This window comes from Dacryopinax primogenitus (genome assembly GCF_000292625.1).
Source record: "Dacryopinax primogenitus strain DJM-731 SS1 chromosome Unknown DACRYscaffold_22, whole genome shotgun sequence".
NCBI lineage: Eukaryota > Fungi > Basidiomycota > Dacrymycetes > Dacrymycetales > Dacrymycetaceae > Dacryopinax > Dacryopinax primogenitus.
In genome coordinates this window covers 189185-202159 of record NW_024467219.1, presented here as the reverse complement: position 1 = coordinate 202159, position 12975 = coordinate 189185, and the positions used below count along the sequence as shown (strand labels likewise).

General features: G+C 46.5%; 4 protein-coding genes across 4 annotated transcripts; all 4 read left to right on the top strand.

Annotated features, from left to right (window-relative positions):
• Nucleotides 1-121: 121 nt before the first annotated feature.
• On the top strand, nucleotides 122-1834 carry DACRYDRAFT_119226 (uncharacterized protein). Its single transcript, XM_040770747.1, has 4 exons — nucleotides 122-377; nucleotides 429-1180; nucleotides 1229-1480; nucleotides 1530-1834. Exons 1-4 carry the CDS (start codon nucleotides 180-182, stop codon nucleotides 1774-1776), a joined length of 1449 nt encoding a protein of 482 aa, XP_040624442.1. The 5' UTR covers nucleotides 122-179; the 3' UTR covers nucleotides 1777-1834.
• A 4616-nt stretch (nucleotides 1835-6450) lies between these two features.
• DACRYDRAFT_18532 (uncharacterized protein) lies at nucleotides 6451-7539 on the top strand (the record flags this gene model as incomplete). The annotated part of the gene is made up of 5 exons (XM_040771365.1): nucleotides 6451-6686; nucleotides 6735-7077; nucleotides 7123-7208; nucleotides 7262-7316; nucleotides 7513-7539. 5 exons carry the CDS (start codon nucleotides 6451-6453, stop codon nucleotides 7537-7539), a joined length of 747 nt encoding a protein of 248 aa, XP_040624441.1.
• Nucleotides 7540-8736: 1197 nt separating this feature from the next.
• DACRYDRAFT_42507 (uncharacterized protein) lies at nucleotides 8737-8952 on the top strand (the record flags this gene model as incomplete). The annotated part of the gene is made up of 1 exon (XM_040774520.1): nucleotides 8737-8952. A coding segment is annotated over one exon (216 nt), but the record flags the coding sequence as incomplete, so codon positions are not given.
• A 1297-nt stretch (nucleotides 8953-10249) lies between these two features.
• Nucleotides 10250-10828, top strand: DACRYDRAFT_59008 (uncharacterized protein; the record flags this gene model as incomplete). Its single annotated transcript, XM_040775532.1, has 2 exons — nucleotides 10250-10387; nucleotides 10448-10828. Coding segments are annotated over 2 exons (519 nt in total), but the record flags the coding sequence as incomplete, so codon positions are not given.
• Between the last annotated feature and the right edge of the window lie 2147 nt (nucleotides 10829-12975).

The window sequence follows — 12975 nt, the reverse complement described above, 5'->3', positions numbered from 1 at the left end:
GGCTAATGCCCGAGGTTCGTGGGATACAGAGCCTAACGCTAACGCGCGCAAGCTGGCCGCATTTGAGCATGCGAGGTACTAGCTCCTCCCACGTTGGATGAAAGCGTCTCACTCGGCCTAGAGTGTTCTACACCAGCTACTTCAGAGGCTTCAGACCACATGAACTAGGCATCCCCGCTATGTTCTCCCATACCGAGCCGAAGATTGTCGTCCTCCAATTCAACTTCTTCCAGCCCCGAGTCCTTGCGGAAGATATGGAGGACCTGCTCCTCGACGCCGCGTGGGGCGTGGTCGACTTTCCCAGCAGGTCGATCGACGATATCATCCACTTCTCCGTGAATGGGGCGCTGAACAACCCTGGACGGCCACCGCGCCCTGTGAGGCAACCCCAGGATTGATACGTATTTCCTAGCTGATGGGGTCTTTAGGTGTACGGAAAAGAAGAAGTAGAACTCGCTTATGGCGAAAAGAAAAAGGAGACGATCAGGGTGTCCGCCCCTCAACTGGCCAATCACTTAAGACGGCTGTTGCTCTCGCTCGATCCGAACGCAGACATAGTCTTCCTCACGCACGACGTGTACAACCTCTCGCGCGCTTTCTGCCATCTCGGCCTGCAAGACCTGTACCCTCAAGCAGCGACGACGAAGAACAACTGGAGGCTCTATTACGGGATCCTCAACTCTTCCAATGACTGGGAAGGTATAGGCGCTCTAGTCGGCTATCCGGAACGCGTACCTATACAGCAGAAAGGGAATACAGCTATGAAGCCTGATCCGGGTCGCTCCAGCACCGCGTCCGATGCCTCGCGCGCGTCTAGCAGGTACGACTCCCGCGAACCTAGCACGACGCCATCGTCCCGCTACGGGAGCGCGTCGCCTATGCCGGACTCTCGGATGTCACGGGACACCACTTTGGTCCCCGGCACGCAGAGCAGGGGATCTTCGATCTACTCAGACAGGTACGACGAGCGCTCCAACCGGGAATACTCGCGGGGCGTATCAACGAAGCAAGAGCCATACGAGAACGAGCGAGATCGCTCCCGCTCACAGCTGTTTCGTCCACGTTCCCGTTCGCCGTCTTCTCGTCCCTCGTCTTCTGTCTCTTCGCGGTACACCTCAGCGACTTCTGTCCCACCGGTACAAGGCGAAGAGGAGAAGTTTGCACCGCTTGGGCAGGAACTGTATGCATCCTCTACGCCCTTTCTGAACTTTGCTGAAGAGTCAAATAGGTTCGTCCCGCTGAAGCATGAGCTACCACTCAAGAACCCGATCAAGAACGAAGACGAGAAAAAACCTTTCGTCGGTCAAACCCCGACTGGTGGGTTTGCCGGCGCGCCCAGGCGGACATTCGTCCTGGACACGCAAGTGTTGTATGGTACATCAGCGAGAACGTGGTCGGATCTCCATCCGTTGCACACGGTTGCTGTAGCCATGGGACTGAGGGAGGAGGACCAGGGGATATGTGCTGCTTACGAACTCGTGTATGCTTCACTTCTTTTCCTTCGTTTCGTATTCGTGACGGTATCACAGGGACATCTGGGATATCGCCTCCCGCCTGCTGTCCGGTCCTCCGGTACTCTTCATCAAAGGATTCATCGACGAAGACGTAAAAGTCAAGAAAGCCGAAGAGGAATACTATAAACTGGAAGAACAAGGCCCTCCTCCCGAGGACACTCAGAGCACCTCGCACCAGGGAGGCATGTTTGGCGTTCCGTACAGCAAACCGAAGAGAGATTTCTATGATGTGGTATTTGAGGATGATGATGATGATTATTGACGAGGGTGAAGATCTGTGACTGGTGTATCATAGCGTACATCTATGTACATAGTGTACGTTGATATGAACAAGACCAATCCCAATGCCAGGGAAGAACGTTCTTTGTTGTCAGAATGGGTCCATCATAGTGAGATGATGTGAAAAGTGGGACCGAGAAGACCCATTGGAGTGGAAAGGAGGAATACACATGAATTTCCCGTTCTTCAGGCTCATTCGCATGTATATAGTCCGTGTGCCCAGCTTGGAAAGCGGACAAGGCGCAAAGAGGGCCGATGTACGATCGGCGGTACCGAGTTCGGCCCGAGCTCCGGTGGGTCTTCTTCCCTTCTCTCTTCACTGTCTCTGTACGGAAACGCTAAGAGGACAGCGCTCCCTAGGTTCGCGCCAGACTCCTCTAGACCCTGATTGTCTTGGCATGGGTCTCGTCTTGTTGTGCACTTTATCTTCCTGACCCAAATTAATTAGTCATCATAGTTCAATCCCCAAAAAGCATCTGCCCATCTCCAGCTATTGGAAACTTGCTACACAGGTTGCACCTCAGCAGTCAATGTCACCTTTCAGTTTCTTGCTCATGTCTATCCATGACTCATACAGCCCATCCAAATAGATACTCTGCTATATGCAGACTGCTATTTGTGATCTTTTTGGAGCTCACACAACACCTATTGAGGCAAAAAGGTCAGCATATATGCATTCACACTCCCTTGTTGGCTGCCCTGACATACAGGTCAGTCCCCCGCCCATGCTTGGCTATAATCCCTTCACATCATTCAGTCACTATACACCCAGTGAACTCTATGAGTTAAACAGTCTCCCAAAGCCTAGGCTAACCAATCCATTGCCCATGCCACAGCAGCCTGAGCATGCAGACCAGGAACCTCATGATCACCCCAGAAGTGTGGATGTTTCTAGGATTCGACTGCTGTGGTTAATGCTTATCTAGGCACCACAGTGCCTGATGATGATAACTATAGCATACTGCTCCATTGTCCACCCAGCCCCATACCATTAGTCAGTTTGTCTCCTTTTTCCTACCTCTATGTCCCATCTCTAATTATTGTCATAGTGCATGGCATATGTCATGGTCTGCGCATGTAAGGGGATGACACCAGGCATCCGGACAATATTGTTTGATGTTTCAATCAGAGTCTCTGCCCCTGCTGAACATGCTTCTGAAATGGAGCACAATGCAGATGGCAAAAACATTGTCTCTTCCCAGCATTCTTCACCTGATCATGCATCACCTTTCTGTGCAACTCCACATGACAAATGGTGGGATTCTCAAGCAAGCAAACATCACAACAACACTGACATAGCAGACCAGGCATGGGATATTATTGTAACACATAACCCTTGCACACCACACAAACAGGCATGCTGCTGTTCTGCGAGGACAGGCACTAGACTAACTTCTGTAGACACCATCACAATCCAAAGCACAAGAGGACATCAACAGAATCACTGGTACACCTGTAGATTCCCCAGGGCCTGTTTACTGCCTTCCAGTTTGTCCATTCTTTATTGCATAATTGATGTTCTGGAACTAACATGTTATATTCAAGACTCGCAGTCAAACATCTGTGTTTTCCCCATCTTGCTTGGCTGCATCTTCATCCACATCCAAGCCTGCTCCCTCACTCACTGCCAGTAAACCACAAACTGGTGCTCTCTGTATGGGAAGCAATAATGATAAGGAGAGGTATGCAGTCATCAAGTCCTCTATCTACTGTAACTTATCTACAAAGTCCTAACCCCCCCCTCTGGCCAACCATTAGCATACACTGAAGACCAGAAAGCCAAACAAGTCAAAGAAGACCAACTGGACCTCTACCCATACTGCCTCAAAGTGGGTCACACAATTGCTGGGTGACTATGGTGGTATTGCCTGGTATGTGTGATCTGCATTTCCCCTCCCATCCTTTTCAATCGACTTATCATATCTGCATAGAAAGTTATGAAGACACAAAAGTGGATTGTCATGGGAATACCAGCTCTGGCCGCACTATGACCCAGACCCTCCTGTTGTTCAAGGCTGGCAACCTGTTCTACCCGATTTCAATCAGATGAGAATGCACCCACAGAACACATATTACTGAGATGTCCTTGTGGCCACGTCATTGAATGCTATGCAAGTATGTTCCCTCCCTACTTTCTAGATTGTTCATGTTGGCAAACATGGCATATAACAGAACAATTCATCCCAAGATGCCCCGGATGCACAATCCTGATGTACTGTATCATCCGCTGCCCTGGAGAAGTTGTGGGACTGGTTGATGTGGGATTCTGCTCTTAGACAATACTGAGTGGAGAATATTCCATCAGCTCATGAGGCTCATGCTTCTCAGGCCACCAAGAACCGAGAGGCAAAGTCACAAGCTTGCAGAGCCACCATGAGTGTTCATTCCCTCTCCTGCTCATTTTCTCAGCCCCCCATCCAGAAAGCCACCTGCTAGACACATGTATATTCTCAGTCACAGGACCATATGGGCCCTTGGGCAAGATACCATCCTTCAGTCAGAGCATTGGTGATAGAGCTTACAGCACTCTGACCATATTAGGATGTGTTCATTGTTGCTGTCATACTACCTCCTGGAATGGTTCATCCTTCATGTGTCATAACTCTGTATTCTTTCTGTTTATGCTGGCCATTGAACTAGTTCAATTTGATAGATCCATACAGTGAATTGAATTTGGATGTGATTTTGGTCATATGAATGGTACACTCCTTCCCAGCCCATCACCACCTCTCTGCATTCCTTTGTTAAATACCTCTCACACTACTCCCAATATTGAGACTAGGGTTATTAATATCTCTCCCCCCTACATATGCATGTCAGAAATGATTCATTCAATTGTCACCTAACCATTCTTCACACTGGTGTCATTGTATGCATCATGTAACCCTTTTCTCTCTGCTCAGTACAGACCCTTGCACCAGAGTGACCGAACTTCTCTCCATGATTCCAGGATCACACCCTCATTGAACTGAATATCTTGTCTGGGCCAAATGGCAGGCAGATATCTTGCTGTACACACTGAATTGTCAACCGTTACACCACTGCACCACAGAAGAAAGTACTGTTCAGGTGCGCATGGACCATTGATAACTATACCTTCAAACTGATAATCCAGTTTGAAACAACACAATTCTTTGTACATGCCCATCATAGCCAGTTTACTGAAGTTGAATGTAGCTGCAGGTTCTGTCCCTTTAGCAGGTATCAATATCAAGTAAATCAATCTCAACTTGTCACAACAAAATACACTTGCAGAGAGCAGGCTTGTCATTTGTTCTTCTGGATGCGTCACAGTTGCCCATAAGTGAAACTCTTCTACTTTGAGAGGAATGTTGTTGAGAACTATGGTAGCATTAGACATCAATGTAGTCAGGCGCAATATCCACAAGTTACTGCACACTTCTTCTTTGGAGAGCACTTTACACCTCCGTGTGACTGCCTCTTCACTCAAGCAGCCCATGAAATGAAGTGTGTGTATCAAGATTCTTCCATGGAGCAGTCACCACAAATTTGTTGACAACTCCCACAAGTCCACTGTCAGACATGACAAGCAGGTTAACCCATCAATACCTTCCAGAAGCGCATTCATTGTGGATCAGTGCCATTCTTTCACACAATGAGTGATCGACAACTCTTTGAGCAGTGTGTCTACATGTTGCAGAAACTTCATCATTCCCTCCTCCATGTTGTGCATCAATGATGCAGTATTTCTTTTGCAGCAATCAAGATCGAGATATAGAGAGAAAAGCAAGTCATGGGTAAAGCACAGTATGAGACCTGGCATCCCAGATTGATTGGTGATAAGATATAATGCATGCAGATTTGGGAAGAAGAACTTGGTGTCCTTGGGTCCTCTAGTGGCAACCTTCATAAGCCAACTTGTCATATTGACATTCTCAAAGTCCTTCAATGTGGGCACATTCAGCACAATATTTCTGATGTTCTCATGGTATAATGTGGATTGATTACCAAACTATAGGCATTTTTATCTGTCAGTGATGCATACATGCACCCACCTTTGTTTGTGCACTCACCAGAGTCAAAGATTCCTCTGTGGCAATTAAGTCCATCGGCAGCAGGTACTGCGCTGTTCCCAGAGTTTTCCATCTCAAGGCTATCAGATGCAGAAAGGAAGAGTTTGTCAGACCCCATGAGATCCAATCGTCCATGTCAAGCTCAGACAATACAGTGTAGGATATCCCTGTGGTTGACAATGTGGTTCATGTTTTGCGGTATGCATTAAAGATGTACACATGTCTAAAGATGTATGCATGTGACACAGATGCATCGCAACTCTTGATCTTGAACAATCACAAAACCAAGTGCATACAATCAACTATTTCCACATTCTTCATCCTCAATTTATGGCAGCAGTATGCTACTTGCTTTGTACCAGAAAGAACAGTAGCTGATATGGATTGTTTCAGCACATCCAAATTGAAATTGGTGCTGTTCTTCCACTCACTCTTATGTTGAAGGCACTTTGCACTCATGCTGGGAAGAATGCCGTATGTTCTCACCTTCCATCCTTTCTCTTAAGTAGACTCAGCCTTTCTTTGGGCAGATGGTTGGTATTTCATGTCATAGTGCTGGTCTGCAATTTACAGTTGCAGTGGAGGGGTGGAGACTCTGTCAGTGCCTCCACCATTTCATTCCCATGCTCCCTGCTCAACTCATGCAAGCAATGCATGGGTTTACAATGATTTGTTTAACCACAGTGTTGGAAGGATTGATTGAGGATGACTGCAAACCTATCTTTGCAGTGCAGCTCAGCATCCTCTTGACTGCTCTTGATGTCTTTGGCAGTGGAGGCCTTCATGTTCAGTCTTGGGGTACTCAGACTGCTGCCTTAATTGAGTGGTCTGGCATCGGTCATTGTTTCCTGATAACTCTGTAAGCAGATCACACACTCCCTTAACCCCATATTTATTAGTGACATAGTCATGAAGTGGACAGTGAGGACTGTTGCTCCACCCAAGCTGCCCTGTCAACATATGAGTGGCACAGCAATGCCCATGTGCTGTATGATGAGTACCCAGAGTCCATGGCACTCTGTGGCCTCTCGAAATCCTTTTTCTCATGCACTCAGCACTCTTTTGTCAGAATCATGTGTACAGTGATGCCGGGTAAACACTTTGTGGATCTCCTGCATAAAATCAGTGGCTCCAGTGATCCCGATTACATCTACATTAGCTTCAGCACTGCCCCCCCAATGGAAGACGGTCGTTCTTTGGCATGCATATCTTTCAAATGGGAATGCTCTATGGGATTCTCCAAGAGCTCAGTATGTCTCTTGTTTGCTGTGCCTCTTCACCCTGCCCTGTTCTAGGTCCACTACTCATCAAGTGACACCAACCCCTCTGTTGTCACATTTTTGGAGATTGATACCCTGGAGGAAGACATGATGAAGTTCAAGTACTTACTTTCATTACTTCTGCTGTCTGCTGTTGTATTAATCATGTGCATAGATATTGTGCATCAGCTATCCTGGCAATGAATCTGGCTGCTTCAATGGCCCAGTCAGTAAGTATTAGCATCAACAAGCAAGGGGTCCTTTGCCTTCAATTTCAAGTATCTTACAATTGGGAAGCCATCCATGATAGTGAAGGTATTTGCAACATAGTGGACTGACCAGATGATAGCTTTATTGAGTTCAAGGCAAGTGTTTGATCTGCACATACACCTTGTTTTGTCACTAAGCTACCCCTGATCTTTCCAGTGTTTGACAGCTTTCATGCCCCATTAAGCTCTGTCCATAGCTCAGAAAATGGTTTCCATGCACATCAATTAGCTATGAATAAGTTGCAATAGTTCTGTATCAGCTACTGTTGGAAGATAGTGTATCATTCCTATGCACATTATTACTGCCCTGTCAAGATATGAAACACTGGGACCCCAGGCCTTTCTTATAGAAAGAATGTAACGAGGGAGGCCAGCAAGGCAGTCCGCTCCAGGGGCAGGGTGCTAGGGTGGCACTTCCCCCTGTAAAACTTTTCACTGCTGCTCTTTGGGCTGTTCATTGTTCTATATGGTTTTGTTTGTCCTTGCTTTGCTGTTGTTTTCTGGGTGTTGTGGATGGACTGCATGTCTGACCCAGCCCATGTTTCCCTTCTGGTGCCTGATATGGATGCTCCAGACAGACCTTTGCCCCATAACAAGAGGAGAAAGCACAAGAGTGATGCAATGAAATTGTGCAGCTATATGGGTTGGCTTGAGAGGTGCCAGACCAGGGGCTTGGGGGATAATGGTTTGTCTTGCTATACTTTGGGTTGCATCTCCTGTATACTCACATGACAGATAGATGTTCAACTTATTCCCTCCTACCCAGACCTGTTCATCAGATGTCCTTCCAGCAATGCAGCCATCTTGGATTCTCTCACGGCTGCCTTCTTGCACAACCCCCTTCCTACACCCATTCCCTGTGCTCCTGAGACTGGTGATTGGGTGTACAGGGTCAATCCAGCCCAGCCTCTACCCAAGGGAGTGACACTAGATTGTCCTCTCTTTTGAGTTCATGATGGTGTTCCATCTCAGCATCTGGACACCTTGCTCAACCTCACCAAAGACTTCTACTTGAAACTTCCCAAGTCTTACCTAAGACAGGAGGAAGAGTTCAGTCACTCATCAGTACCTGGACTCCACTTGGGTGTTTGGAGAAGATCCAGCCCAGTGCCTGCCTTTAGCAGAGATTTGGTTAACCAGAATCCTTTGGTGAAGAGGTGGATGGATGTCCTTTTGGAGGTTATGGACATGGTGGTGGGCAAAAGGGCTATGAGGTTGTTGCATAGTCATCAACCTGAGGTATATGAGGAGAGAAAGAGGTTTGTCCTTTGACATGCTTTAGATGGGTTACTCCTAACACTTTAGCAGGATCCTGGACTGGACCTATTCTCACCCAGCATTGGCTAATACTTTGGCTGATAGACCTCAGCTTTGACAATGTGCCTGGCACATGCTGGCCTTCAGAGAGGGCCATGCCCCTGTGCCCCATATTGATTCAAATGATGATGGCAATCAGTACAGTATCCTGTTTGTCCTCGGCAACTTCACCACTGCCTATTTGGTCCTCCCTCAGCTAGGGATTCAGATCCCACTTTGTCCAGGCCAGTTGCTGTTTATCAACACCAGGCACTTGGCACATCACACCACATACTTTAGGGGAAGTAGGTATGTGTTTTCTGGCCTTATGGATGCCAATCTTTGCAAAGATTATAGAAAGACAGTAGCTTAGTACAGTGACTAGGTGTTATGGTCCTCTTTGATGATACATGCTACCTATTTTTCCATCCCCTCCCTAAGTATAGACTTTCACATTTTTTGGTCAGTTCTCAGTGATTGACTTGTGATTGCCATGGTGCTAACTTTGGTATGGTTGATAGTCAACATGGTTTTGCATCTCATTGGATGTCTGAAGGTGTCACACATAATTGGTTATTTGGGAGGGTAACATGTGATACTTTGGCATGTCTTGCCTATTGTGGGGGGGTGTTAAAGGTCCATACCTTTCAGCCTGTGAGGCTTCTTGGAGAATTCTTGGCATTCCTATATCAAAACAAATCCCTGGCATCACACAACTCTCTGTACATCTAGAAGGAGAAACCTATGGCCAATTATATTGACACCATGGTGGTCAGTCAACAGCCTCAACACTGCTTCAATACTTTGCACGTCCATGCCATCCAGCCCTACTCCCTTTGCTATATGCAGAATACTTTTTGAGATATATCTTGGATGCATGGAAAGGAGACCTCCCTCCTGGTGCATTCCTTGAAGAAGTGCAGCCAGGAATGCCACAGAAAGTGATCAAATGAAGAACCACAGAACACCATGCCTGTTTGCAAAGCATCTCACTATCTTCAGGGGATGTCTTCTACCTTTGGTGTTTACTCCAACACAAGGCTGCAAAAAGCCATGAAGGGCTATACTGGGTGAATGGTGTTTGATATCCTTCATACATGGAGGCAGCACATGCCCAAGGCCTCTTTGATAATGATAATGAAGGATACTATGCTTTGCAAGAGGCTGTTGCAGATCTTTGTACTCCAGCACAACTACACTTTCTCTTTGCATGTGTGGTTCTGGAAGGGTATCCTGCTCCACCCTTATGGGATACATTTTGAGTGGATCTCTCAGCTGATTTTCTTCAGCACCTCCCACAACCTGTCACAGCATGTAACCAGGCTCTTCTTTCTATTGGAGATATTCTTGCTGATGTGGGAAAGGATCTATCATATTATGGGCTCCTGCAGCCTGCAAGGCACTCAGTGGAGCTCACCCAAGAACTTGCTGCATTTGCAGGTCAGGAGCTGCAGTTGGCTGAGGCTGCTCGCATTGGCTATGCATGGCTGACAGAAGAACAATGTGTGGTATATGATGAACTTCATGCATCTCTACTCACAGCATGACATTGAGACCATGCATTTGGCCCCTACTTTCTTGAAGGCAAACCAGGATGAGGCAAGACATTTTTGGTGGATACACTCTTGGCCTGGCTCAGGAGCAATGGACACATTGTTTTGGTGGTTGCATCAACAGGTATTGCAGCTACTATTTATGAGCATGGCCAGACAGTGCATTCTCTCTTCTGCATTCCAGTGAAAGACATTTGTGTCTCTCTTCATTCACAATTGCAGTGTTCTCATCTTTACTACTAGGACCACATTGGTATTCTCTCTGAAATCCAAATACCCTCTGGACAGGCAGATCTTATTCATGCTGCCAGCTTAATTGTTTTTGATGAGATGCCAGGTGCCAACAAAACAACAGTGGAAGCTATTGACATGGTTTGTCATCATATTACAAGCTGTGATGTCCCTTTTGGTGGTCTTCCATTTCTTGGCCTTGGAGACTTCCATCAGCTAGCACCAGTGGTCAAGGGGACAGGTGAAACAGCAGCCCTACAAGCCTCTATTCTCTCCAGCCCACTCTGGCCTATGTTTAAGATTTGCCACCTCCATGCACTAGTGCACAATAGAGATGACCCAGAATTTTCAGCCTTTGTGGATTATATTGGAGAAGACACCTCTGGAGAATGAGTCAGGCTCCCTCTACTTCAACCAGTATCTAACCTTGACATGGTCCTTGACTTTTTGTATCCACCACACATTCTGCAAGACCCTGTCCAGTGTTTAACTCAAGCATTTCTCAGCCCCCATAATGCAATGGTGGATACATTCAATGCACAGACATTGGAGTTGCTGCAATCAGATGAAGGTGTGTCTTCTGACTCAAAGCAAAAAAAAAAGAACACTCACAACCTTTGCAGTAGTTTACACTAGCCTTGACTCGATCAAAGATGGAGAAGCCCTGGATCTGGATAATGCAGAATGAATGCCTGAATACTTAAACATGCTCACCATGCCAGGGATTCCTCCACATGCCCTCACATTCAAAGTGGGGGCAATTTGCCTGCTCATGAGGAACCTGTCAATGGCAAAGGGCTTGGTCAAGAATGCCAGAGTAGTTCTTGAAAAACTCAATCAATGCTTTGTTCAGGTACAACTGCTAGCACCTAATGGTGAGCTGAGCAGAGTGCTCTTCTTTATTCCCTGCATCTGTTTTGCATTTCAACCACAACATTCAAGCTGGACAGTGATTTGCACACAACTGCCACTTTGTCTTGCTTATGCAACCACTTTTCATAGCTGTCAAGGGCTCACCCTTGATAAGACAGTACTAGACTGTCACACTGATGTCTTCTCTCATGGCCAGCTATATACTGCATTGACCTGTGTGTGTACATGAGCTGATAGCCTAATTTTTGTCCCCCAAAACTGGGACTTCACAGTTGCAAACATTCAGAGCAGTCAACTCATGTTGCCCTTTGTACCTATATAGCATATGGAATTCAGCTGCACACACATGTTCATTCACTGCCTTGCTCGTGCACAGTGCCCTCTAAATTAGGGTCCTTGTTATATCTTATTATTAGTCTTGTGACACATTGTACATCCACTACTTTCTTCCCTTTTTCACTGCATTGTTATGTCAATTGTTGCAAAACAAATAATTGACTTTGAGAAACCCATCAGCGTTGCTCTGGTACATTGTATATGATGTAAAACATCATTAATCAGCCTGCCCCCACAAATTGAAATGTGTATGGCCATGGCTCTAGCCTATTTGCAAGACTGGGGAAGCATTGTGGTTGGTTATCCACTCCCCCATCAAGAGCTTGACTGATTTTGGATCAGAATGCTGCATACCATTGTCTGGACGGTCTTGGGTCTACTCTTCTCTCCCATCTGTGATCCAGTTTGGTGGAGTGGCTGGAGTATCATGTGGGATTCCAGAGCAGGCATGCATGTAGTCAGCCCAGCTCATCAGATTTGGTCCCCCTTGCAGTGGATATTGCATATATTGACACGGACTTGTGCTGAAAGTACAACCTATCTCGGAGCTCAGCAGCAGACTTTTGTGTCTTGCACTGAACCTCTGGTGAAGATTACCATGTTGCCAATATGTGTTTCCCAGGCTTTCTATGGACATATTCCTCATTCATGGGTGGAGCTCATGGACAAATCCAACCTCTACCATGCTCAGCAATCTATCTATTTGGACACATTGCTACTGGCAGGCATCACAGATATGTGTGAATCCCTCACACATTGGTCTCAGCTTGAGAATTATATGGAGCACTTGCCTGCTGTGCATCATCATCACTTGCATAGTGCACAATGGTATCTTGCTGCAGTTACTTACACTTGGGTATGTGCTGCATTTATGTTCAACTTTTATCAATTATCTGTTGATTTGTGACATAGTGCAACTTTCTTGTCATGCATGTCATATCAGATACTAAACCTTCCATCAATCATCAACAATTGCTAATGAAATTCCTGGCATATTCATCCAAATGGCACAGTTGTTGGCCCATTCCTGTGACAGCCCAGCTGTCTTGCTTTTTTGATGGACTTCACAGCCTTCAAGCTCAACTCCATCATTTCCCTCTCTCAGCCACATCTGCTGCATGGCTCCATTTATGCACTTGCATGCCAATACTTCCCATCAAACCTGAGAAAGAGTGCTTATGCACCTGGTTGTGCCTTCATTGGGATTTGTTGGTAAGTGGGAACAAGCACTGTAACTGTGTCTGCATTCATCTTCCTGCATAGGGCCCATTTGCATCCAGACATCGCTTCACTTCGGAAAGCAATATCCCTTGCCAGATGCTGCCATGGAT

Excerpts from the sequence above, each read along its gene's own strand:
- DACRYDRAFT_119226 (XM_040770747.1), top strand. The coding sequence starts at position 180 with ATGTTCTCCCATACCGAGCCGAAGATTGTCGTCCTCCAATTCAACTTC. Across the intron at positions 1,181-1,228 it reads GCACCGCTTGGGCAGGAACT|GTTCGTCCCGCTGAAGCATG; the intron begins GTATGCATCCTC and ends AGAGTCAAATAG. Across the intron at positions 1,481-1,529 it reads TGTGCTGCTTACGAACTCGT|GGACATCTGGGATATCGCCT; the intron begins GTATGCTTCACT and ends ACGGTATCACAG.